Source organism: Chanos chanos, chromosome 1 (assembly GCF_902362185.1).
Source record: "Chanos chanos chromosome 1, fChaCha1.1, whole genome shotgun sequence".
In the NCBI taxonomy this organism is placed as follows: domain Eukaryota; kingdom Metazoa; phylum Chordata; class Actinopteri; order Gonorynchiformes; family Chanidae; genus Chanos; species Chanos chanos.
Genome location: NC_044495.1, coordinates 16694711 through 16713348, shown reverse-complemented (window position 1 = coordinate 16713348; position 18638 = coordinate 16694711). Strand labels below are relative to the sequence as shown.

At 39.4% G+C, this 18638-nt stretch overlaps 2 protein-coding genes across 3 annotated transcripts in view; both read right to left on the bottom strand.

The window, feature by feature from the left end:
- Positions 1–3516: 3516 nt before the first annotated feature.
- Positions 3517–12704, bottom strand: tnnt2e (troponin T2e, cardiac). Of its 2 annotated transcripts, none has more exons than XM_030781370.1 (11): positions 12675–12704; positions 12396–12414; positions 8326–8347; positions 8156–8216; positions 7920–8036; positions 7252–7329; positions 6535–6648; positions 6119–6231; positions 5626–5716; positions 5172–5212; positions 3517–3562 (listed from the first exon to the last, which is right to left on the bottom strand). In XM_030781370.1, the coding sequence occupies exons 1-11, from the start codon at positions 12702–12704 to the stop codon at positions 3517–3519; spliced, it is 732 nt and encodes a 243-aa protein (XP_030637230.1). The 2 variants fall into 2 exon arrangements, with proteins under 2 accessions (XP_030637230.1, XP_030637238.1); XM_030781378.1 differs by lacking the exon at positions 5172–5212 and adding an exon at positions 4852–4889.
- Positions 12705–16374: 3670 nt separating this feature from the next.
- Positions 16375–18638, bottom strand: part of cald1a (caldesmon 1a) — a 39972-nt gene continuing 37708 nt past the window's right edge. Inside the window, exons 14-15 of the mRNA XM_030774662.1 lie at positions 18212–18248; positions 16375–16493 (exon numbers count right to left, since the gene is read on the bottom strand). Coding sequence (XP_030630522.1) covers positions 16480–16493; positions 18212–18248 — 51 coding nt within the window. The 3' untranslated portion in view covers positions 16375–16479. The remainder of the gene's footprint in view (positions 16494–18211; positions 18249–18638) is intronic.

The window sequence follows — 18638 nt, the reverse complement described above, 5'->3', positions numbered from 1 at the left end:
GTACATATAGTATTATTAGTTATACATTTTGTATACTGTGTTCTGCCCAGTCTGTAACCGATATCACAGGGTGTTTTTGTGTGGTTTCAATGTTGCTAGTGAGCGAAGGTCCTGAAAATGTTTTTGTTATTGTCAGGGGAAACTATGAATAAACATCAGTGATCACAAATTATCGACTTGGAGAGATTATTAAAAGGAAAAAATCACAACGCAGAGGTAGAGATAAATGAAGAATTAAGACCGTTACATGAGGAATGACCTTAAGTCATGTTTCCTCACATCACAAGGAATTATACCCTGGCAAGACAGTGTCATTCAGAGGGGTTGCCTGAACTAAACGAGTCTTGTTAATACTCCGTGGATTACTCCTGATTGTGTAATGAAATGATGTGTAGCTTATTGTGGTACTACCACTGTGTCTTTTATCCCTTACTCTGCATGTGGTGGGTTAACTCAAAGTCATAAATACATATGGTGAGCAAACGGTTTTATTATAAGCATCAATGAAAAACAAGTAAAAAAAAAAAACAAGTAAATCAAGACACAACAGGTATGACATGTCATGATGGCAGCCGTGGATGATTCACAGTGTACTCAGACATTATTTGGTACAGTTTGTGCATGGGTTCTTGCTGGTATGCCTGATCAACAGTGCATAACATGTCCGCTATGACCTGGCCAAACCGTGTCTGTGGTGTGTCCTGTTGTTGCTGACTCTTTCTGTATTGCTGCATGAAACACATCCTCTCCTCATGCAACTGCTCTGACCTCCTGGTCAGGGTCTCGTCTGTACCCCGCTTTCTTTTCGTCCCAATGAACAAGGAGAAGATGAGGGCGCAGAGAGGCATGACGGTGTGGACAAAGACAGGGATAGTGTAGGAGAGGGAGATGGTGGAATGCCCGATGTTTGTCTAATTGGAGAAATGATGGCTGCGGTAGGGATGATGAGAGGTGGTGAGGTGGCACGAGAGGGTGAAGATGAACGTATGGAGTCCGTCTCCATGGAGCTGGTGTTTGATGACTCCACTGCAGCTGCAAGACTGCACTGTCTTGTTGCTGTGTCCTTGATGTAAAGACAAAAATAAAGAAAGGTTAACTGATTTCGATCAGTTCAGGTCCAATGCAGTTATATAAACACAAAGCAAAGGAGCAACTTGATAAGATGTGTTTGAGAACAAAAAACAATAAGGTTACCACACAACCTTACTTGCCAACATCGTTCAACAACTAAATTAAACAAAGGAACAATTTAATACACTATTAAAACAAATGGGTGGTTGTGTGAACAAAGGGGGGAAACAAATACATATATTCAGAACAATGGCTGGTACAACACAAGCTAGCAACACAAGGGATTCGTTCAGCAGCTGGCTAGTTAATCAGCAAGCCAACCCAGCAGATATCGAACCTACAGAATAGTAAAAGCAAATACAGTTTAGCTTACCCCTCGTTCCATATTTGCCACCGTCTCTCGATGTCTGGGAAACCTGGAAAGCCATCCCATCTCTGTTAAAATTGGCGCCGGCTTGTTTCCTCCCGGGGCGCCGCTTCGGGCTTTTGCCCGCTTCTTGGCCTTCGCAAAGCGATCGCGGTGGATTTTTCACAGTGTCCTGCAGAACGTCTCATCTTTTCCAATTGTTGCAGTAATCTCCCTCCACCAGTTCTGTGCAATCCCTATGCTCACGCATTGATGGACCGTAGAGATGTCTGTAGAGACTGACCTGTTCACAGATTCCTGTCTCCAGCTCGTCCATTTTGCATATGTGCCAGCCGTGCCGCGCGTGGAAACGATGAACAGACCACCTTCTTTTACGTCGATTTTGAGCTAATAAGCTCAAAAGCAACATTTCCTCCTCCTCCTCGAACGACTGCAACACCAGCGACACCATCTCTACCGCCATTGTGTTTGTGTTTGAATGACGTACTTCCTGTACATTACCTCTTCTTATTGGTATGCCGGCAGCACAGATTGTATTTTTTTTTATCAGCAGCGACACCTATCGTTTAGGAGAAGACTGCAACGAGTCAAACGCGAGCATGGCGCTGTGTTGCCGTCACAGTTCGCGGGCGCAATGACCAATGCGTCAAGCATAACGGCGCCTTCAGTTGTACAACGTTACAAACTGTAACTTTTTTGTACAGTGCAAATGATCACAGTTCATTTCAGTTGTCCCAGCACAATGCACCCAACCGTGGACACCACCGACGATATTAGTATCCTATCCTATCAATGGCCACATCACTAGAGCCTTGTAACCTTCGCAATTTCTTGATCTCAAGGCAAAATGAGCCACAGCAGTAGTTATGGGACGACGATTCGTGTCATAAACTACACATATTTATACCTCACAGTTTTGCAGGTGAAAAAAGTGCATAACTCAGAGTTCAGGGCCCACCACCTTTTTTTGACCTTAGACTGTGTAGGGATAGGGTTTTTATGTCTTACATCAAACATCAATGGTTGCAAATCAAATTGAAGTTTGGCATTCCCAAATATATACAGTATAGTAGCACTCCCCTTGCACAGTTGGCTCTAAAACTCAGAGACTGAGTTTCCAGGTGCTGTGACAGAAGAATGCAGAAAATAGCAGTTTCTAGAAAACCTCATTACATAATTTGATCAAAGAGCCTTCTCTCAGTCACCGATGCTCAGTTTGTTAACTGTTTTATTTTTGTGGTCGTTACACTCAGTTTAGGTTCTCTGAGATCTGCTTAAAATTTCTGCTGTTCAGCGATTCATATTTGGAATTCATTTTGTCCAAAAGCATTTTATAGTTTTAGACAGACACAAAAGGAATGTCTACATGTACATGTCCAAAATAAATAAAGAGCAGTTGCCTGAATAAGAAACTGCTCAATGTGTCATATGGAAAATGAATGAAAAAACCTACATTTTTAGTTCTTACCTCACGAAGGGAGGAATTTATGTGAGTGCTACATTACTGAAAAGAGGCAGCTGCACCTCCTAACATGAGCAGACCTTGGCTTTTACATTAGCAAGTATTTTACCCTCAATAACTCTTTCTTATTTGAGTTTATTCTGTGGAATACATCAGTAATTTAGCAGCAATTTGACAAAAATTCACTATTTATATACACTATATTCCAGGTATCTTGTGAGCATGAATGGAGAGGAATGTTCTGGACCCAGAACACAGACTTGTGTTGCTGCAAAGCAAAGCTAAGCAAAGTAAAATGTCTTCCCATGGTACCTCCTCCCCGTATTTCATTTTGTGTTTGGAAAAATTCTGAAAGTATCCCCTACTGAAGACTTAGTTCACTGGTTGACAGACATCTGAGAGACTGTAGCCCATGCTCTCTTACAGAGTATTCCTCTACAAACACAATGAGATGGGAAAAGGGACAATACAACAAAGCAAAACATCACTTTATTGTGAACTATGTGTGCAGGCAAACAGTGAAGTTTTTTGCCACAACTAGAGCTGAAGATTTTTAAATAATTGCATGAACTCAGTCTTCTGAATTCCTGGGACGTCATGCACGGCCACTGTCTCTTTACCTCAGCCTCCCACCAACCTTGCCCTTGCCACGACCTTTGGCACTGAAAGAGGGAAATAGAGAAAAAAGAGGTACAAACCAGCCCTTAATGTAGTTGCCATAGCACTGAAATACGCTAACTGAGTGTGTATAACATAACAAACACTTCATAGATTATTGAGACAAACAGGAAACATAATTAGTTCTCATACAGCTTTGTAATAGATTTTCTCTGTAAAAAAATAAGCTACACTACCAAATCTGATTCAACTTTTAAACAAATGACAAAGCACTTCATCATCTGAAATGAGTCTTTTATGGTGGGACCAGTGCAAAGACATGCAGTTCTGTGGGTCTTTAAAACTGCATATGAGATACTGTACACTGGAAGTTGACCTCAAACTGGATATCTTTAAAACATAGGCTACAACACCCTGAAGAGGAAGTCTACAGATAGTATGACCAAGTGAGGTATGGAGAATATCAGAAGGAGAAATTATTTTTGTTTTTCAAGAATAGGCTCTTAAATTTTTCTCTCTCAAATCTAGAAAATGAATCCAGTCATAAGATAATGGCAAAAGCCCACCAGCACGCTTACACCTTAATTTAGACAGTACTCCTTCAGGAAAGGGGTGAAGAAGAGATCATTTTTAATTTGAATATTGAGACAGGGTGAGGGAAAGACAGAGAAATGGAGAGGGGAATGCCCATTGTTAGACCAAACAGCCATGCACCGCAGTCAGATGCTACATTGATTACATGCATATACAAATTCACACACAAGATGAAAGGGTTTTTAACACTAAAAGAAGTGACAAGTTTATCATGGCCTTCTTTTAGTTGTCTTCGTCCGACCTTACCATCTCTGAGATCTGTAGTAGTCAAACTTATCAGATCGAACTTACCGTTGGACACCAGAATACGTAACACTCTAAAGAAATCACACACTTTAGACTCGAGCACGCTGAGTTGGAGCTAAGAAACTATTGTTGGGAACTACAATTATCTCAGGGCTTTTTTGGGGGATAACTATGGGATGACACTGAGGGAGCCACAGAGGTGACTGGTCCTATTAGGATGGAATGACCCAATCCTAAGAACTTTCCCCGCTGATTCTGACCTGTTGGTTGGATTGAGCTGGGTCACATGCTCCAAGCTCGCTCCGGTCAGATCGTGTGGTTTTATAGTGTCTGGGGTCACAGAGTTCATTTGGAGAGAGGGGCAAGTGCCCTCTTGCATTGTCCTCACAGTAACTTTATCGTTCAGATGTTGTAGATACTGTGGGTTGAACCTGCTGATCCCAGGCCCTTTAAAACAGGGGAGAGAGTGACCAGCGTGGCTCGTGGTACTTACCTCTGGTGATCCTGGACACGAACCAGTAGCTGAGTGATCTGTAAGGGACACACATGGAAGCCTTGCTAAACACAGAGAGCCGCACATTCAAAGAGCCAGCGAGAGGGGAACCTGTGTATCCCGAATTCCAGCGGGTCCATGACAGAACCAAAATCTGATTTGACCGAACCCGTGAGTACATCACCTGCATTCACCCAGCCAATGCGGTGCAACCGACTGACCAAACACGACCCAGAGAGTACCAGCACTGACCGACACAATGACTGACAGCAAGCCTACACAAACCAGTGAGGTTGATGCCCTCACAGCCCATTACTTACAACTTTTGCTGCTCATTGATTCTGGTCTGGAGTACATTCATCTGGAAGCAAGTCACAGTTTTAGACAGGCATGACAAAGATGCCTGGGTACACAGTCCTACATGGCTATGGCCATCTTAGCTCAGTGTCACTGTTCCTTGCTCTTGCAACTTTTTTTTTCATTAACTAAACTGTAAATTGTAATTACAGACATATTAAAAGATGTGAAACACCCTTTCCCAATACAAAATCCAGTTGTTCGCACTGCTCTATACTATTCCATTGGTTTCTTGGTGTTTTGCCAGTACCATTTTCTGCTGTAGAAATCTGTGTAAAGAGTATAGCTGCAATGGATATAGCATTTAAGTGACTCATTAAGGCATATGCATGGAAAGACCCATACAGACACGTAATTGCATCTTATGATGCGAATGTCTGCTGCAGTAAATGGTACTGTCTTTTTCTGATCACTTACGTCATATTTCTGTCTCTTCAGTTTCTCTGTCAGATCAAACTTCTCAGCCTCCAGCTGCATCATCCATGTCCACAGCTCGCTGGCCTTCTCTCTGTATCAGTTGTTGAGACAGCTGGTCAGTTCAACAAGCTTTTTGGATCAACCAGTGAAATTTAAAATCACAGTATCAACAACACTATAGAAAAGTGATATTTGTTTGTTTGAAGACAACAGCTTTGCTATAAAAGTGATCCCCAAGGTCCATTGCTCTGGAATGTCACATAAAATGACCATAGGGGCAAACAAAAATCCAGACACAAACCATATGAAGAGAGACAAAAAAAAAAGAGAGACCATATGGAAGCAAGAACCCCCCCCCAAAACCCCAAAACAAACAAACAAACAACAACAACAAAAAACGGAGACTATGAGAAACTGTGCGATCAGATACTTTAAATCCTCTTAGTTCAAAAAGAGATGATGTGAAAATGTGTGTTGGCTCCTCTGGACTAACTTTAGTTTTTCCTCATTCAGATGATCGATGTTGAGTGGCTTTCTCCTCTCTGCTAGGATCTTCCTCTTCTTCTCTCTCTCAGTCTGTTTCTTAGCCCCTTTTCGCCCCTCGCTCTGTGAAAGAGGAATGACTGATTATCAATGACAACTCTTAAGAAAAAAATACAGTGTTGAACAATAGACTGCATTCTCCTTGAGGATTAAATAAGTATAAACATAATACTCAATAACATTTACAAGTAATTGTATTATAAATATAATACTTAATAACATTTTACAAGTCATTGTATTTCTCAAGCTCAAGCTTAAATTACATTCCAGTAGCAGAGACCACAAAGAGCACTATCATATAACTTAACCCTTTGGGTCTCCTTATGAATGCTGGGTAAGGCCTCCATGGAGGGGCCTGAGGCTCACCTTCTGTTGGATTCCTCCGTACTGGTGAGTCATGTTGGTGAGAGCTTTCTTCTTCTTGGCATCCTCATCCTGTTTCTTGCGCTGCTCTTCTTGCTCTCTTCTCTCCTTCTCTTCCTGTAAAGAGTGAGGAATGGATGAAAGGAGCGACAGAACAGGAAAAGCACTCCAGTAATACAGCAGGATTTGAGTCTCTGATCCCTCTTAGTGGAAAAATAAATAAAGACTTCAGCTGAGGCTGCGCTGCTCTCAGGTTGAGAAGGAAACCGCCGCATGCTTTGTTCAGTCAGTGCTGCCCAGTAGTTGTGATGGAATAAATATTCAGACCACAAACTAACTGAGACAGTGTGAATTTAATGTGAATACAGTATGAATATAGTGTGAATAGTTGGCTTAGCTCCCATGGCCAGATTTGAAGGTTGATCAAAATGAGGGGGGCAAACTCACATTACTATCTGGTCTTTATCATGGAAAAAAAGGAGCAGAAACCTCTGTAACAGTATCTGCAGCACTATTAAAGCAACAACTTGTACAGAACCTATTCTGTCTTTCATCCTCTCTCTCTCTCTCTCTCTCTCTCTCTCTCTCTCTCTCTCTTTGTCTGTCTGTCTCTCTCTCTCTTTCTCTCTCTCTCTCTTTCTTTCTCTCATTTTCTCTCTTTCTAGTGCCAACATATTGCAGTCAATCAGATGATCAACAGCAGAGGGAGCCAACACCCACCGCCAGACGGGCTTGTCTCTCCTTCTCTTTCTCTGCACGGATCCTCTGCTGTTCTGCCCTTTCTGCGCGGCGCTTCTCCTGCAAACATTCCCCAAAACACAAAGAGCTGTCACTCAAAGAGCTGTCACTCTGCTTATAATTACTGAAGCTGAGACAGGGACAAGCTAAGAATATGGTGTCTGCCTGACTTAAGTACCATACTCACTGTGTTTGTACATATTAATTCTACAGACGTGATGTGCAAAACTTAAAAAGATGAAAGACCAGCCTCCAATCCTAATAATAACTGTCGACAAGTCTTGAAAGACAGTGCGTCTCAGTCAGAGAGCTCTCTATCTAATAATCAGTAAGTATTAGTTAATGAGATAAAAATTAAAAATAAATATAATAAACAAAAATAATAAATTCTAAATAATCATAATCAACAACGAGAACAATAATAAATATAGGACCTGGTATAGTGCGCAGAGAGAACCAGATGTTAATTTTATTAATCCTCTGACCAAAAGTGTTTCTTTAATAAATTGAATTTTTTTGTGTCAGTTAAGGTGGCAATCAGTTTCTCAAAATCATAACATGTCGTATGCAGCTTTTGAAGAATCCATCCTTGGTCCGTTTTTCTTTCTCTCTGAGTGTTTGTGTAGTTACACCAGTGCAGCTGTACTTACAATCCTGTTGACCAAAGCAATAAGCTCTTCCTCATCTTTCTTCCTCTGAATGAAATGAGCCTCTATCAGGGACTGCAACTCAGCCAAGTCTTTCTCCTGCCTCTTCCTGTGGATGTCCTGTTATTGCAAACACACACACACATACTCCTAAATTCACAAACACCCATGCTGACATTGGTGAAGTTCAGTTAAGTTTGATAAAGAGGCTGTCCAATGGCAAAGCTCAGCTTGCTTACATCAAAGTCCACTTTCTCTCCCTCCGGGATCTTCGGGGCAGCAATGTTCGGCATGAACATCCTAAAAAAAAAAAAGAAAAAAAAAAAATTGAAATGGGTTTTAGAAAGATATTTTGGCAGCTGTTTTATCATTATGGAAGACATGGGTGAGAAAAGAGAGTGATACATACTTTGGCTTAGGCTTTGTCTCATCTGAAAGGAAATACAAACAACATGTTAAATGCCATCATGATATCTAGACACGCGGGGAGGCTGTACATGTGTAAACGTTGTCATATTGGGCAGTTTGTATTTACCTTCTGTTGGCTCTGTAGTGATATAAAAGACGAAAAGACTAAATGCATCTCACGGACTGATATTAGCTACTCTGCATCTAATATCTGATGAACTGGCGGCTATAAAATATACTAATAATTACATAACATATATTAATTACCTGCACTTTCTTCCCCAGCAGGTGCAGCTATACAGAATAGAAATCATGGACTAGTTATTGGATCAAAATATTGACAGATAAGTCAAATCTGACCAAGGACCAGGTATCGGTCACATGCCATATTTTAATATATAGATATGATGGTGGGAAAAGAAAAAGAGAGATGTTGAGAGAGTATTTACATAATCCTTTTATGATAACTCAAGCAACTCAGTCAAATCAGACTGGTTCATGTTGGCAGTAGCCTGGAAATGACAAACACTAGAGGATAAAGAGGGTTGCTTTTGCTGGTGGAGGTGAGTCACACCCATTGGAAGGGGAAAAACCCCCACTCATACTGCATATTGCAAAACGTTTTGCAAAGTAATAACTGTATGACTTTTCAGGGGCTGGCACAGTGCAATATTGAACATGTGTTAACCCAATGTTCTGACTGACAATGATATGATTAAAAACACAAACCATGACAGGACTGATAACAGGGTTTTGAATGAGTTATATCATCAGTGTAGTATCAAAGAGATTCTCTCTGTGTTACATGCAGCATGCCAGCAAGCTCTAGCTCTAAAATTGATCTGAGTTTATAACCAGACTGATCAAACATGCCCTACCCACACAGTACTATAAAACACACATCAGGGTTCAAAAAGAAACTTTCTTTCTTGGCAGAAGAAAAAAGCCTCTAAACAAAAAAAATGCTACAATGACTTTAAGGAATGGATGGCATGGATAGGACAATTACATACAACACAGTGATATTTGCCAAAATGTTAAAAACAACTTCTCATGCAGCCAAGGTTTTACCTTCCTCTGTCACAGGAGCCTCTGGGTGTAAGAATGTAACACAAGAATGATTAGTAAAGCGTAAAAAAACATGGGCCAAAGAGCTAGATATGTATGTTGTGCTAAACATTATATTGTTAACACACTGGATTATGGGAGTCTAAATGCACCATGTCTTTTCTTTGCAGAGCATTGTAAGTGCAGAATGGAGCTTTCAGCTTTGATGTTTAGTCTTAAAATTGTAAGCAGTTGTTTTCAGTTAAGCTAGAGCCCTGCTAAAATAGTCTAGAACAATCTACCTAGTGAATGTAAAGCCTTAGAGAGCTTTACCTTCAACCGCAGGCTCAGGCTCCTCTGTGAGGGTATAAGATATAACTAGGTTAGAGGAAGAATTATGCCCCAGCCAGATAAATTTACTCAGAATAGTGTAGCATTTTAAAAGATTTCCATGTAGACTCAAATTTGACACAATCTGGAGATAAAACTCAACATAAGTTGATAGCAATTGAATGATTTACCTTCAACTGCAGCTGGAGGCTCTATTGTAAGAACATAAGATTCATGAGTTCATGAATATAACATTCAGCTAAAGCCTGAGCTCTTGAGAAAAAAAAAGTTTAAGACATGCACATATAGCAAGGCTTACTGACATAGACATGAATATAACCTCCAAAATCCAGTGCAGATCAAAATAAGCTTTCCCAACACGTATTTAATCATTATTTGATCAAACTGGTCATGATGGCTGGCCAAAATACAGATGTCATGTGTTAGGGAATCTCATGATCTTTTTGGCAATACTTAAAAGGTTTACACTGAATTTTGGCTGGTTGAGCCCAGACATGACTCTCTTATCAATGTGCATGGCAAACGAATATTCCCAGCCAACATCACTACTCTTCAATGGCATTATTTGATGATTACTTCATGTAGACTAAAATTCACAGTTTAAATGTAGTTTAAACTTACAGTTAATGCACATACTATTGAACTGTAAGACAATTATGGTCAGTTTTACAAATCCAGAGTTATGTAACATCTATATACACAAAATTATTGCTCACGGCATGCAGTGATGACCTGTACAAAAATTTTGAAGCATGAGAGTGAATGATTACCTTCAACCTCAGGGGCAGGCTCTAGTGTGGGAATATCAAGTGATAAATGAGTAAATTATTTCTGTGCAGCGCTGAATGAAAATTAACCTCAAAAGAATGTATTATGTTGGTGTGTTCTGACTCTTTTATTCCATGTGATGAAAGGTGAGAGAATACATGTACAATCATCCCACAAACTGTCAACTTGTGACATTTCATTTCATTTGCTGATCCTTATAACTACACAATTTCAGGATCTAGCCATTTGATAATAAGAGAAAGGTGATAACATCCTGTATTGCTGAAGCATGCAGTGGATAAACCTTGAACCAAACTCAGGTTACCTTCTACTTCAGGAGCAGGCTCTAGTGTGAAGATATAAGAATGATCAGTGATCAGTAGCTTTATATAATCCTGAAATAAAACTAATTTTCTGAATGCAAGTATAAGTCATACTATTTTTATTTACCTTCAACTGCAGGAGGAGGCTCTACAGTAAGAGCATAACTCTGATTAGTGGATGATGTTAACTCAACAAATGAACAGAACATTAGAAAAGCTGAAAAAGCAGCAGTTCTTTGCAAGTGTAAAATATAATTAAAAAAAAATATCAAAATATCTTAATTTACAGCCAAAAATGAATTTGTGTTCAAGAATGAATTTACATTCAAGTTATACATGAAAACAACATTCTATAATATCGACCAATGAATGAAACAATATATGAATGGTAAAACAACATACACTTCAGTAGCTCTAGGGAAGTGTAAATCATAGAGTTTTACCTTCCACTTCAGGCGGAGGCACTATTGTGAGAGGATAATGTATGATTAGTGGATGAAAGAAGCAGGCAGTGAAGAAAAAACTTAATAAAATGGAAAGAGAGGCAAAACCAGAGTGATGGAACAGTAGTCACACTGTTAGACCACACAAATCACACATTATTCTACCGGTTACATGTTTGACAGTCTGTGAATAAAACAGAATATCACCGCTATGTCATTAAACATACATGCCTGAACAAATGAAAAACAAAATTTGAATCAGAGAAGATTTTTCTTTAGCGCGGAAGGCGGGACAAAACACCAGAAGGGTCCGCTTTAACTGCTCAAGAAACACTTAACAGAAATTAGGTGACTGAGATTAAAACAAAAGCTGACTGAAACATATATATATATATAAAAAAACTGTGCCTGCTGATTATGAAATTACGGTTATATTTAACAAAAGCATCATGCAAGTGGGAAGAAGCACAGAGACACACAAAACTTTACCTTCTTGTGCCTGGTCTTCCACTACTGAGTAGATGTAATGAAAATTAATAAGCTACAATTTTATTTCCAAGCCAAACCAAGCCATTCCAATTCATTATTGTATTATTTTACAGATGGATGCATCATGAATCAAATCATATTATTGTGGTTTGGTTGACAAGCAATGGGTATTATATATAATATATAACTTGTCTTAGTCAGAACATTGAGACCCACATTAAATCTAAAAGACGTAGGTGTACGCTATATGTGACAAAAAACTTTAGGAAATGTCTCATCTTGCATCTGGATTGTACTGTATTGCCTATAGTAGTGTATCAGTTTTCATAAATCAGCAAACAGTCTATTTTCATACACTGTAATCTATAATATTCTGGATATACAAATGAGAACATTTCAGAATGAACTGAATGACATGCTGTCTTTGGGTATGTTTTCAACATGTTTTGGATGCTGTCAAAGGATCATGGGAAGAATCTTAGCAACAGGGTGGAATTAGTACCTAGCTCACGTTGGTTTATCTATTCCAAAGCCTTATAGATAAACTGTACAAAGTATGTTGACACATACTATTTCAATCTTGGGGTATCAGGACATGTAGAACATAACACACAGTCTTAAAGTGAATATAAAGCCATGCAAAGCTTTACCTTCCTCTGCTGGAACTTCCTCCACTAAGTGGGCATAACATTAGTTAATGGTTGGCATTGATTTAAAGCAGATTAGGAGAGTAAGTTTTGAAAACAAATACAGTCCTTATGTATGCTTACCTTCCTCCCTAAATGTGGAGAGAATGAAGAGAAAACACAACATAGTGAGAACCAGTGAAATTTCTCTGTATTAAGATATGTGTACAGGCTGACAAAATGCACATTATTAGTATGCAGTTAAGTTTTTATATGATGCAATTAATTAAATACTTACTGCACTTCCTCCACAACTTCTTCTGTGTCAGCCATGACTAGTAGATACCTGATAAGCAGAGACAGGGGGTCTGAGCATGTCAGGCATATTAATTGAAACATGATCATTTCACAGTGGTTGGACACTGGAGGTCATCTGTCACTAAGTGATACTTGATTGTTTGAGACAGAAGTGATACATGGAATATCATTATATTAGAGAGCTGACCTTGTTCTCTTTTGATTTGAACCTTTGGCACGTAACCAAGGATTTTCTCACCCACAAGGCATGAGAGTTACTCGTGAGCATAGCAAAATAATTTCTTCCATATTAAACAACTGAAAACACGAGGCCTAAATTTTAGCTGTGACCATAGTTGTTTTGTGGTGTTGGAAAGGGAAAAGAACCTTTCAGATAAACATATCAGACGGTTTAATTTTCAGTGAAGCTAAATTTAATTTGCTCTACATTCAGCAACGTGATATTCATGGCGCGCCATTGTTAAAGCGTTAGGCATTTGCTTTCACTAAATTTATCCATCATCCAAAAAGGCTCGAATACCTTTCTGGAGAATCAGAACTCATGGACACGGTTTCAAAAGGAAATAAATCCTCAGGTCAAAGCAGGCCCAGCAGGTGATATGTGGGGAGGTTATTTTTAAGATGAATAAACTATGGCCTGGAACAGGTGTGAGGTACTCTTCTAAACAATGAACTTGGCCAACTCTCCCACGTATTCACATGGTAAATCAAACTGCGTGTGTCCTTGCAGTCTATTTTTGCAGGCCATGATTTGGGGGGGGGGGGGTGTCATTGATTTACATATAATAACCATAGACTTAAAAGCTTTGTCTGCAACTCACTAGATCCGATGGGCATCTGTTTAGTTTATTTGATAAACACACGGAGTTGACATATAGACTAATTAAAAATACACTCCTCTAATTAAAAGATGACGTCTTGCTGTCAATATTATCCTCACTTCATGAGTTTACGTTATGACTTCGCCTTGACTTTCATAACTGACCTGCCATGAAATTTCACTGTTACCAGACAAACAGCCAAGACTATACTGAGTCACTTTTTTGTAGAAATGACCTTTATATTTCCGCACAGCAAACATATTTGATACAGAGCTACACTACTGTGATTTTTGATTTCTGCTGTGGATACATCTCCTTGCAATGTCAATGTCAGAAAAGCAGGTAAATATGGGTATTTAATGTCCAGAAGGATCTTCTGAAGGCAAAACTCAGGTATCAGCCTGCTGTAGTGTCAAACGCATTTGCTAAATCCACCAAGACTTTGCAGAAGATTATCTGTCTCTCAGAGGCATTAAACGTGTTTGACTTTAATAAGTGTGGCCATTTCTGGCCAAGCTGAAAAGCTGAAATAACACACTCTGAATCAGACAGGAATGTTGGAGACAGCAGTGCCAGCATTAACCAGCATTAAGCCAAAACCCCAAAGCATGCAAACCACCAGATCCCTCTGGAAGTCTCTGCCTTCGCTGTGTTGAAAGAATACAGAAAACCACATACCTTCACTTTCAAACAGCTGGAACACTTAAATGAACAGTTTCCAATTAAATAAGCCAATCACTTTACACCAGAACTCTGTTCTCTTTTCAAACACTGGAGGATAGTTATTCTCAACAGTTACTCATTTGACTGACTTGATTTTTCAAAACTGTACGAACAGGGGCACCTGTTATCCGTTCTTACCTGAGGTGTAACCAGAGAGAGAGAGGGGGAGAGTCTTTTTCGTTGAGGTCCAGAACACAGACAACCTAACACAAACTTCCAATGCTCACCTAATACAGCCCCGTCCAACCATGTGACCTGTCTGCTGTTCTCTGATTGGCATATACAATTGTGTCTATTGTTAGAGTTAAAAGGCGAGTTCATGTTTTAAACAGCAATCAAAACTGATGCAATAGCTCTCTTTTCATGTTCCAGTAGCTTTCTACAAATCTAAACAAAGCACGCAATAAAAAATGTCAGATCAGCAAACAGTTTTTTTTTTTTATTTTTTAACATTAATTGCTTTATTGCTGCTGAGTCAATGATACAATATTTCAACATTCATTTTGTATAACACTACTGGCTACCATAAACATTACCAAAGTAACTGAAATTAAGGGTGGTACGGCTTGCATCGTGTTATCCTTAAACAATACATGACTGTTTACCAAAAATGCAGCATAAAAGAAAGAAAGAGACACTTTTTTTAGATGCCCGTAAAGAACTTTTGAATAGAATACGCAACAATTCTTATACAAAAAGAAAAATCAATGACTTCCATAAATACCATTTATCTGGACAGAGCTGGGCATGTCGCATGCAAAGTCAATAGACCTGTAACATATTGAATATGAGTTATAAAAACTGAAAATGTGAAGTAGGATAATATTTTGTCTGCTGATACGTTGTTCTGCCACAGCTATAAGTCGCAGATTTTACTTAGTGTGCTGTATGTCATATGGTTGCAATGCTAAACACTTGCTAAAATTATGAGAGTGAAGAGGATGCCAGAAGTAAACAAATAACGAACACAAAAATCACAAGTAAACAAGTAAACAGGACATAAAAAGCAATGACAAAAATATTGGTCCTTAAAATAGGCTCAGAGCCTTATCCCTGTCCTTGTACAAATTGTCAACAATCAGATTTCATTTCTTTAGTCTATCTGTTATTTAATGTGCAACCGAAAAGCGCAAGCATTGTATGGAAAAACTGTTCAATTCAACACTAGCAACTGATTCATTCATTTACGTTTTGGTCCCGATTCAGGTACAAAGTGTGCAGTGTTCCCTTTTTCCAGAACTGAGAATGAAATCATTCATTTTTTTTATGTTCCCAAATACAAATCACTACATAATGACGTACACTAAATGAGACAAAGTATTTTGGGCCAGGCATTACAGGTTCAGGGCAGGTTAACAAAGAACTTAGAACAAAGTACAAATTATTAAAAAAAATACCCCACAGATAGTAATATATATATATATATATGTATGTAATGGTCGTTTTCAAGAGTTTCCACTGCTTTGCTATTGGATACTCATACATAGAGCGAAAGCAAGAACATCAGACAAAAGCAGTATCATATGAAATATATAGTTAATTACAAAAACAATACAACATGTGCTAACATATATTAAGACCATAGTTTTACTATTAAAAGGTGTTGAGAAGACAACAAAATAGACTACTCTATTGGTGCTGATGCTCTATCCTGGACAGGTGAACATGATTAAAATAATAAAATATCAAAAATGTGAAGCTTTTCTTAAAGTATAAATTAAAATGTGAGATAGGAGCTTTGCAGAGAATAGCAACGAAATCTTAAAAAACAATTAAAACAAAAGCAACAACAACAACAACAACAACCCCTTAACAGGTAAAAAACACAAAACCTTTTAAAATACTGATTTGCTGCTTTGGATACATTACTGTAGTATCTTTTTCAGTGATGTAATAAAAAAGTATACTGTCTAGGTCCAAATTTCACAGCATTTTTTTTTGTAAAATCAAGACTATGCAAAGCACTAAACTGTAAATGATGGTGCACAATAGTGGCTGTAATACAGAGCGCCAATATAAGCTCTCTTGGTCCCTCTGGGTGGTGTGAAAGCACTGTGTGTGTGTGTGTGTGTGTGTGTGTGTGTGCGTGTGTGCGTTTGTGTGTGTGTGTGTGTGTGTTTGCGTGTGTGTGTGTGTGTGTGTGCGTGCGCATATGTGTTGGAATTTGATTTTTTTGGTATTACAATGCTTTTAAAAAGATGATTGGGCATTCTGCTTGCTCCAGTCTCTGTGCCTTCTCTGAATGGTTAATGTCCCGATCCTGCTGAGTGAGAGATAGAGAGAGAGAGGGAGAGAAAGAGAGAGAGAGAAAATAAAGTCAATTAGGAGAGTGGTAAACATCCCATGTAAAATGAACAAGATCATAGACCACGGTTTCACAATCCATTTCCGAAAGACATTTAGCGCGTTTATTCCATTCAATTACTACCACAGCTGATTTACATTGGCAACTAACAATGGAGCCCTTGACCGGTGGAATTTCAAAATGCATCAAGGTTGGGTGTTTCTGAGAAATTGTTCCAGAGGCTCTGTGATTACCTCTAACCTTAACCTGATTGTTCTCCTTAATATAAAGTCAGATCCTAACTCATTTCCCATCAGACACACTTGTTTGTCTTAGACAGATGAGGCAGCACTGGCTGATTCTCTCAGATCACAGAGGAAGGTTTCATTTTAACGACGTTCATTCTCTACACAATACACACAGAGTCCTGACGGAGTGACTCACTAACACAGTCAGTGTTCTGCATTCAGCCAAAGCATATATAAGAGCAAAGCACTTAACCTCAGGACACACACACGTACACGCGCACACACACACGCACACACTCACTAACACACACACACTAACACACACACACACACTCCTGGTGTCAAACGTTTAGGAGGTGCCTGTCTTTGCACTAGTTTAAATGATTGACATTTGTCATGTTCTCATCTGGCCCTAACTCAATGAAGAATGTAACACCCACAGCTATATTTGTACAGCATGTGAGTGTGTGTGCAGAACTGTTTGTGTGTATGTTAGGGAGTATCAAATTTTATTTCTTGTGGCACTTAAGGCAAGGTAAAAAATGTACTTAAAGAAGATCACACCCCCAAAAAAATTTTTTAGTAGGTGACAGGATATTCCTGCAATCAGAGTCCATTAATCCGCTTTAACTCCTAGAGTGCATTTATCTGGTTTGACTTCTAAGCTAAAACTCCCCCCACACACATCCATATGTGTCACACAACAGTGTTAATCTTCTACCACCGCAACTCATAATGTGACAAGCAGGCAGCTGCACTGCCGTCTGTCTGGCCAACAGATCTCGCCCTTAAATTCCTGTTGGAGGGTGGAAGGCTGGACCAGCAGTCGCACAGACCTATTGTGTGGTGCACATAGATGTCGGGCATCTGTGAAGGCCATTCTGTCCCGTTCTCATGGAACAAAAGGGGTTGCAGCAAACAGACTCCTTTCAAAATAGAACACAATGCCAAACAGGCATTTTAAAACACCTTGGCCCACTGGCCAGGCCATGCCAGTGGTGATTTAGCGCTGGCAAGAGCCCTTTGAGGAATCAGGCATGTAAGGCGTAGAGACCGTAAATTACAGGAGAGCAGTGACGGGGGTGCTGACGCATGCAGGAGAACACTGCCTTTTAGAGCTTATACTTGACTTTAACCTCTCTGACAATGCATACACACAGACACACCTGAGTTTTTGATACCAATCAGCTGATTAGAACGGCAAGCAATTTGCATGGGCCAAAAAACAGAGCGGAGGAGGGACTAGCAGTACACTCCCAAACAATGGTTTCTTAGTAACCTGAGAATTATTAGCATAGGGGGCATATTTCCTTTTATGTAAACCACGGTAACCATTCTTCCTTCCTTCAATTCACTTCAGTGTTTATTTATTTGTTTTTTTTTTACATCATTTTATTTATTGCTTTTGTATCAGGAGAAAGCGGGTAACAGCACACACTCACTCACCATTGGCAAAAGATTTGTCGTCCCCTCTGCTTGTCACCTGGGTGATATGAAATGTAGAGAGAGAGGAAGGAAAACAGGAGAGCGTCAGTCATTTGCTGAAAAGAAAAATCTTGAAGCAACATGTAAAAAGCCAAAGCTGTCAGTGCTGCTGTACTTTAAGGCTTTAACACAGTGAACCTTCTGAGCCAGGAGGATGTACTTTATACGTGCGTATCAGTCTGATAATCGTGACAAACTAAAATGCTACACTAATTTGAATAGTGTTGTTTGCCCATGTCAGTCATCTGTTTGTCAGTTCAAATGTGTCATAAATCTTGTGAAATGCCTGTGTTTCTCCTCACTCCATTCCTCTGAGGTCATCAGGTTACCATGACCACAAAGGTTACATATGCAGTGAGAAAGAAACCGTTTGAGTGGGAGCCTTGTA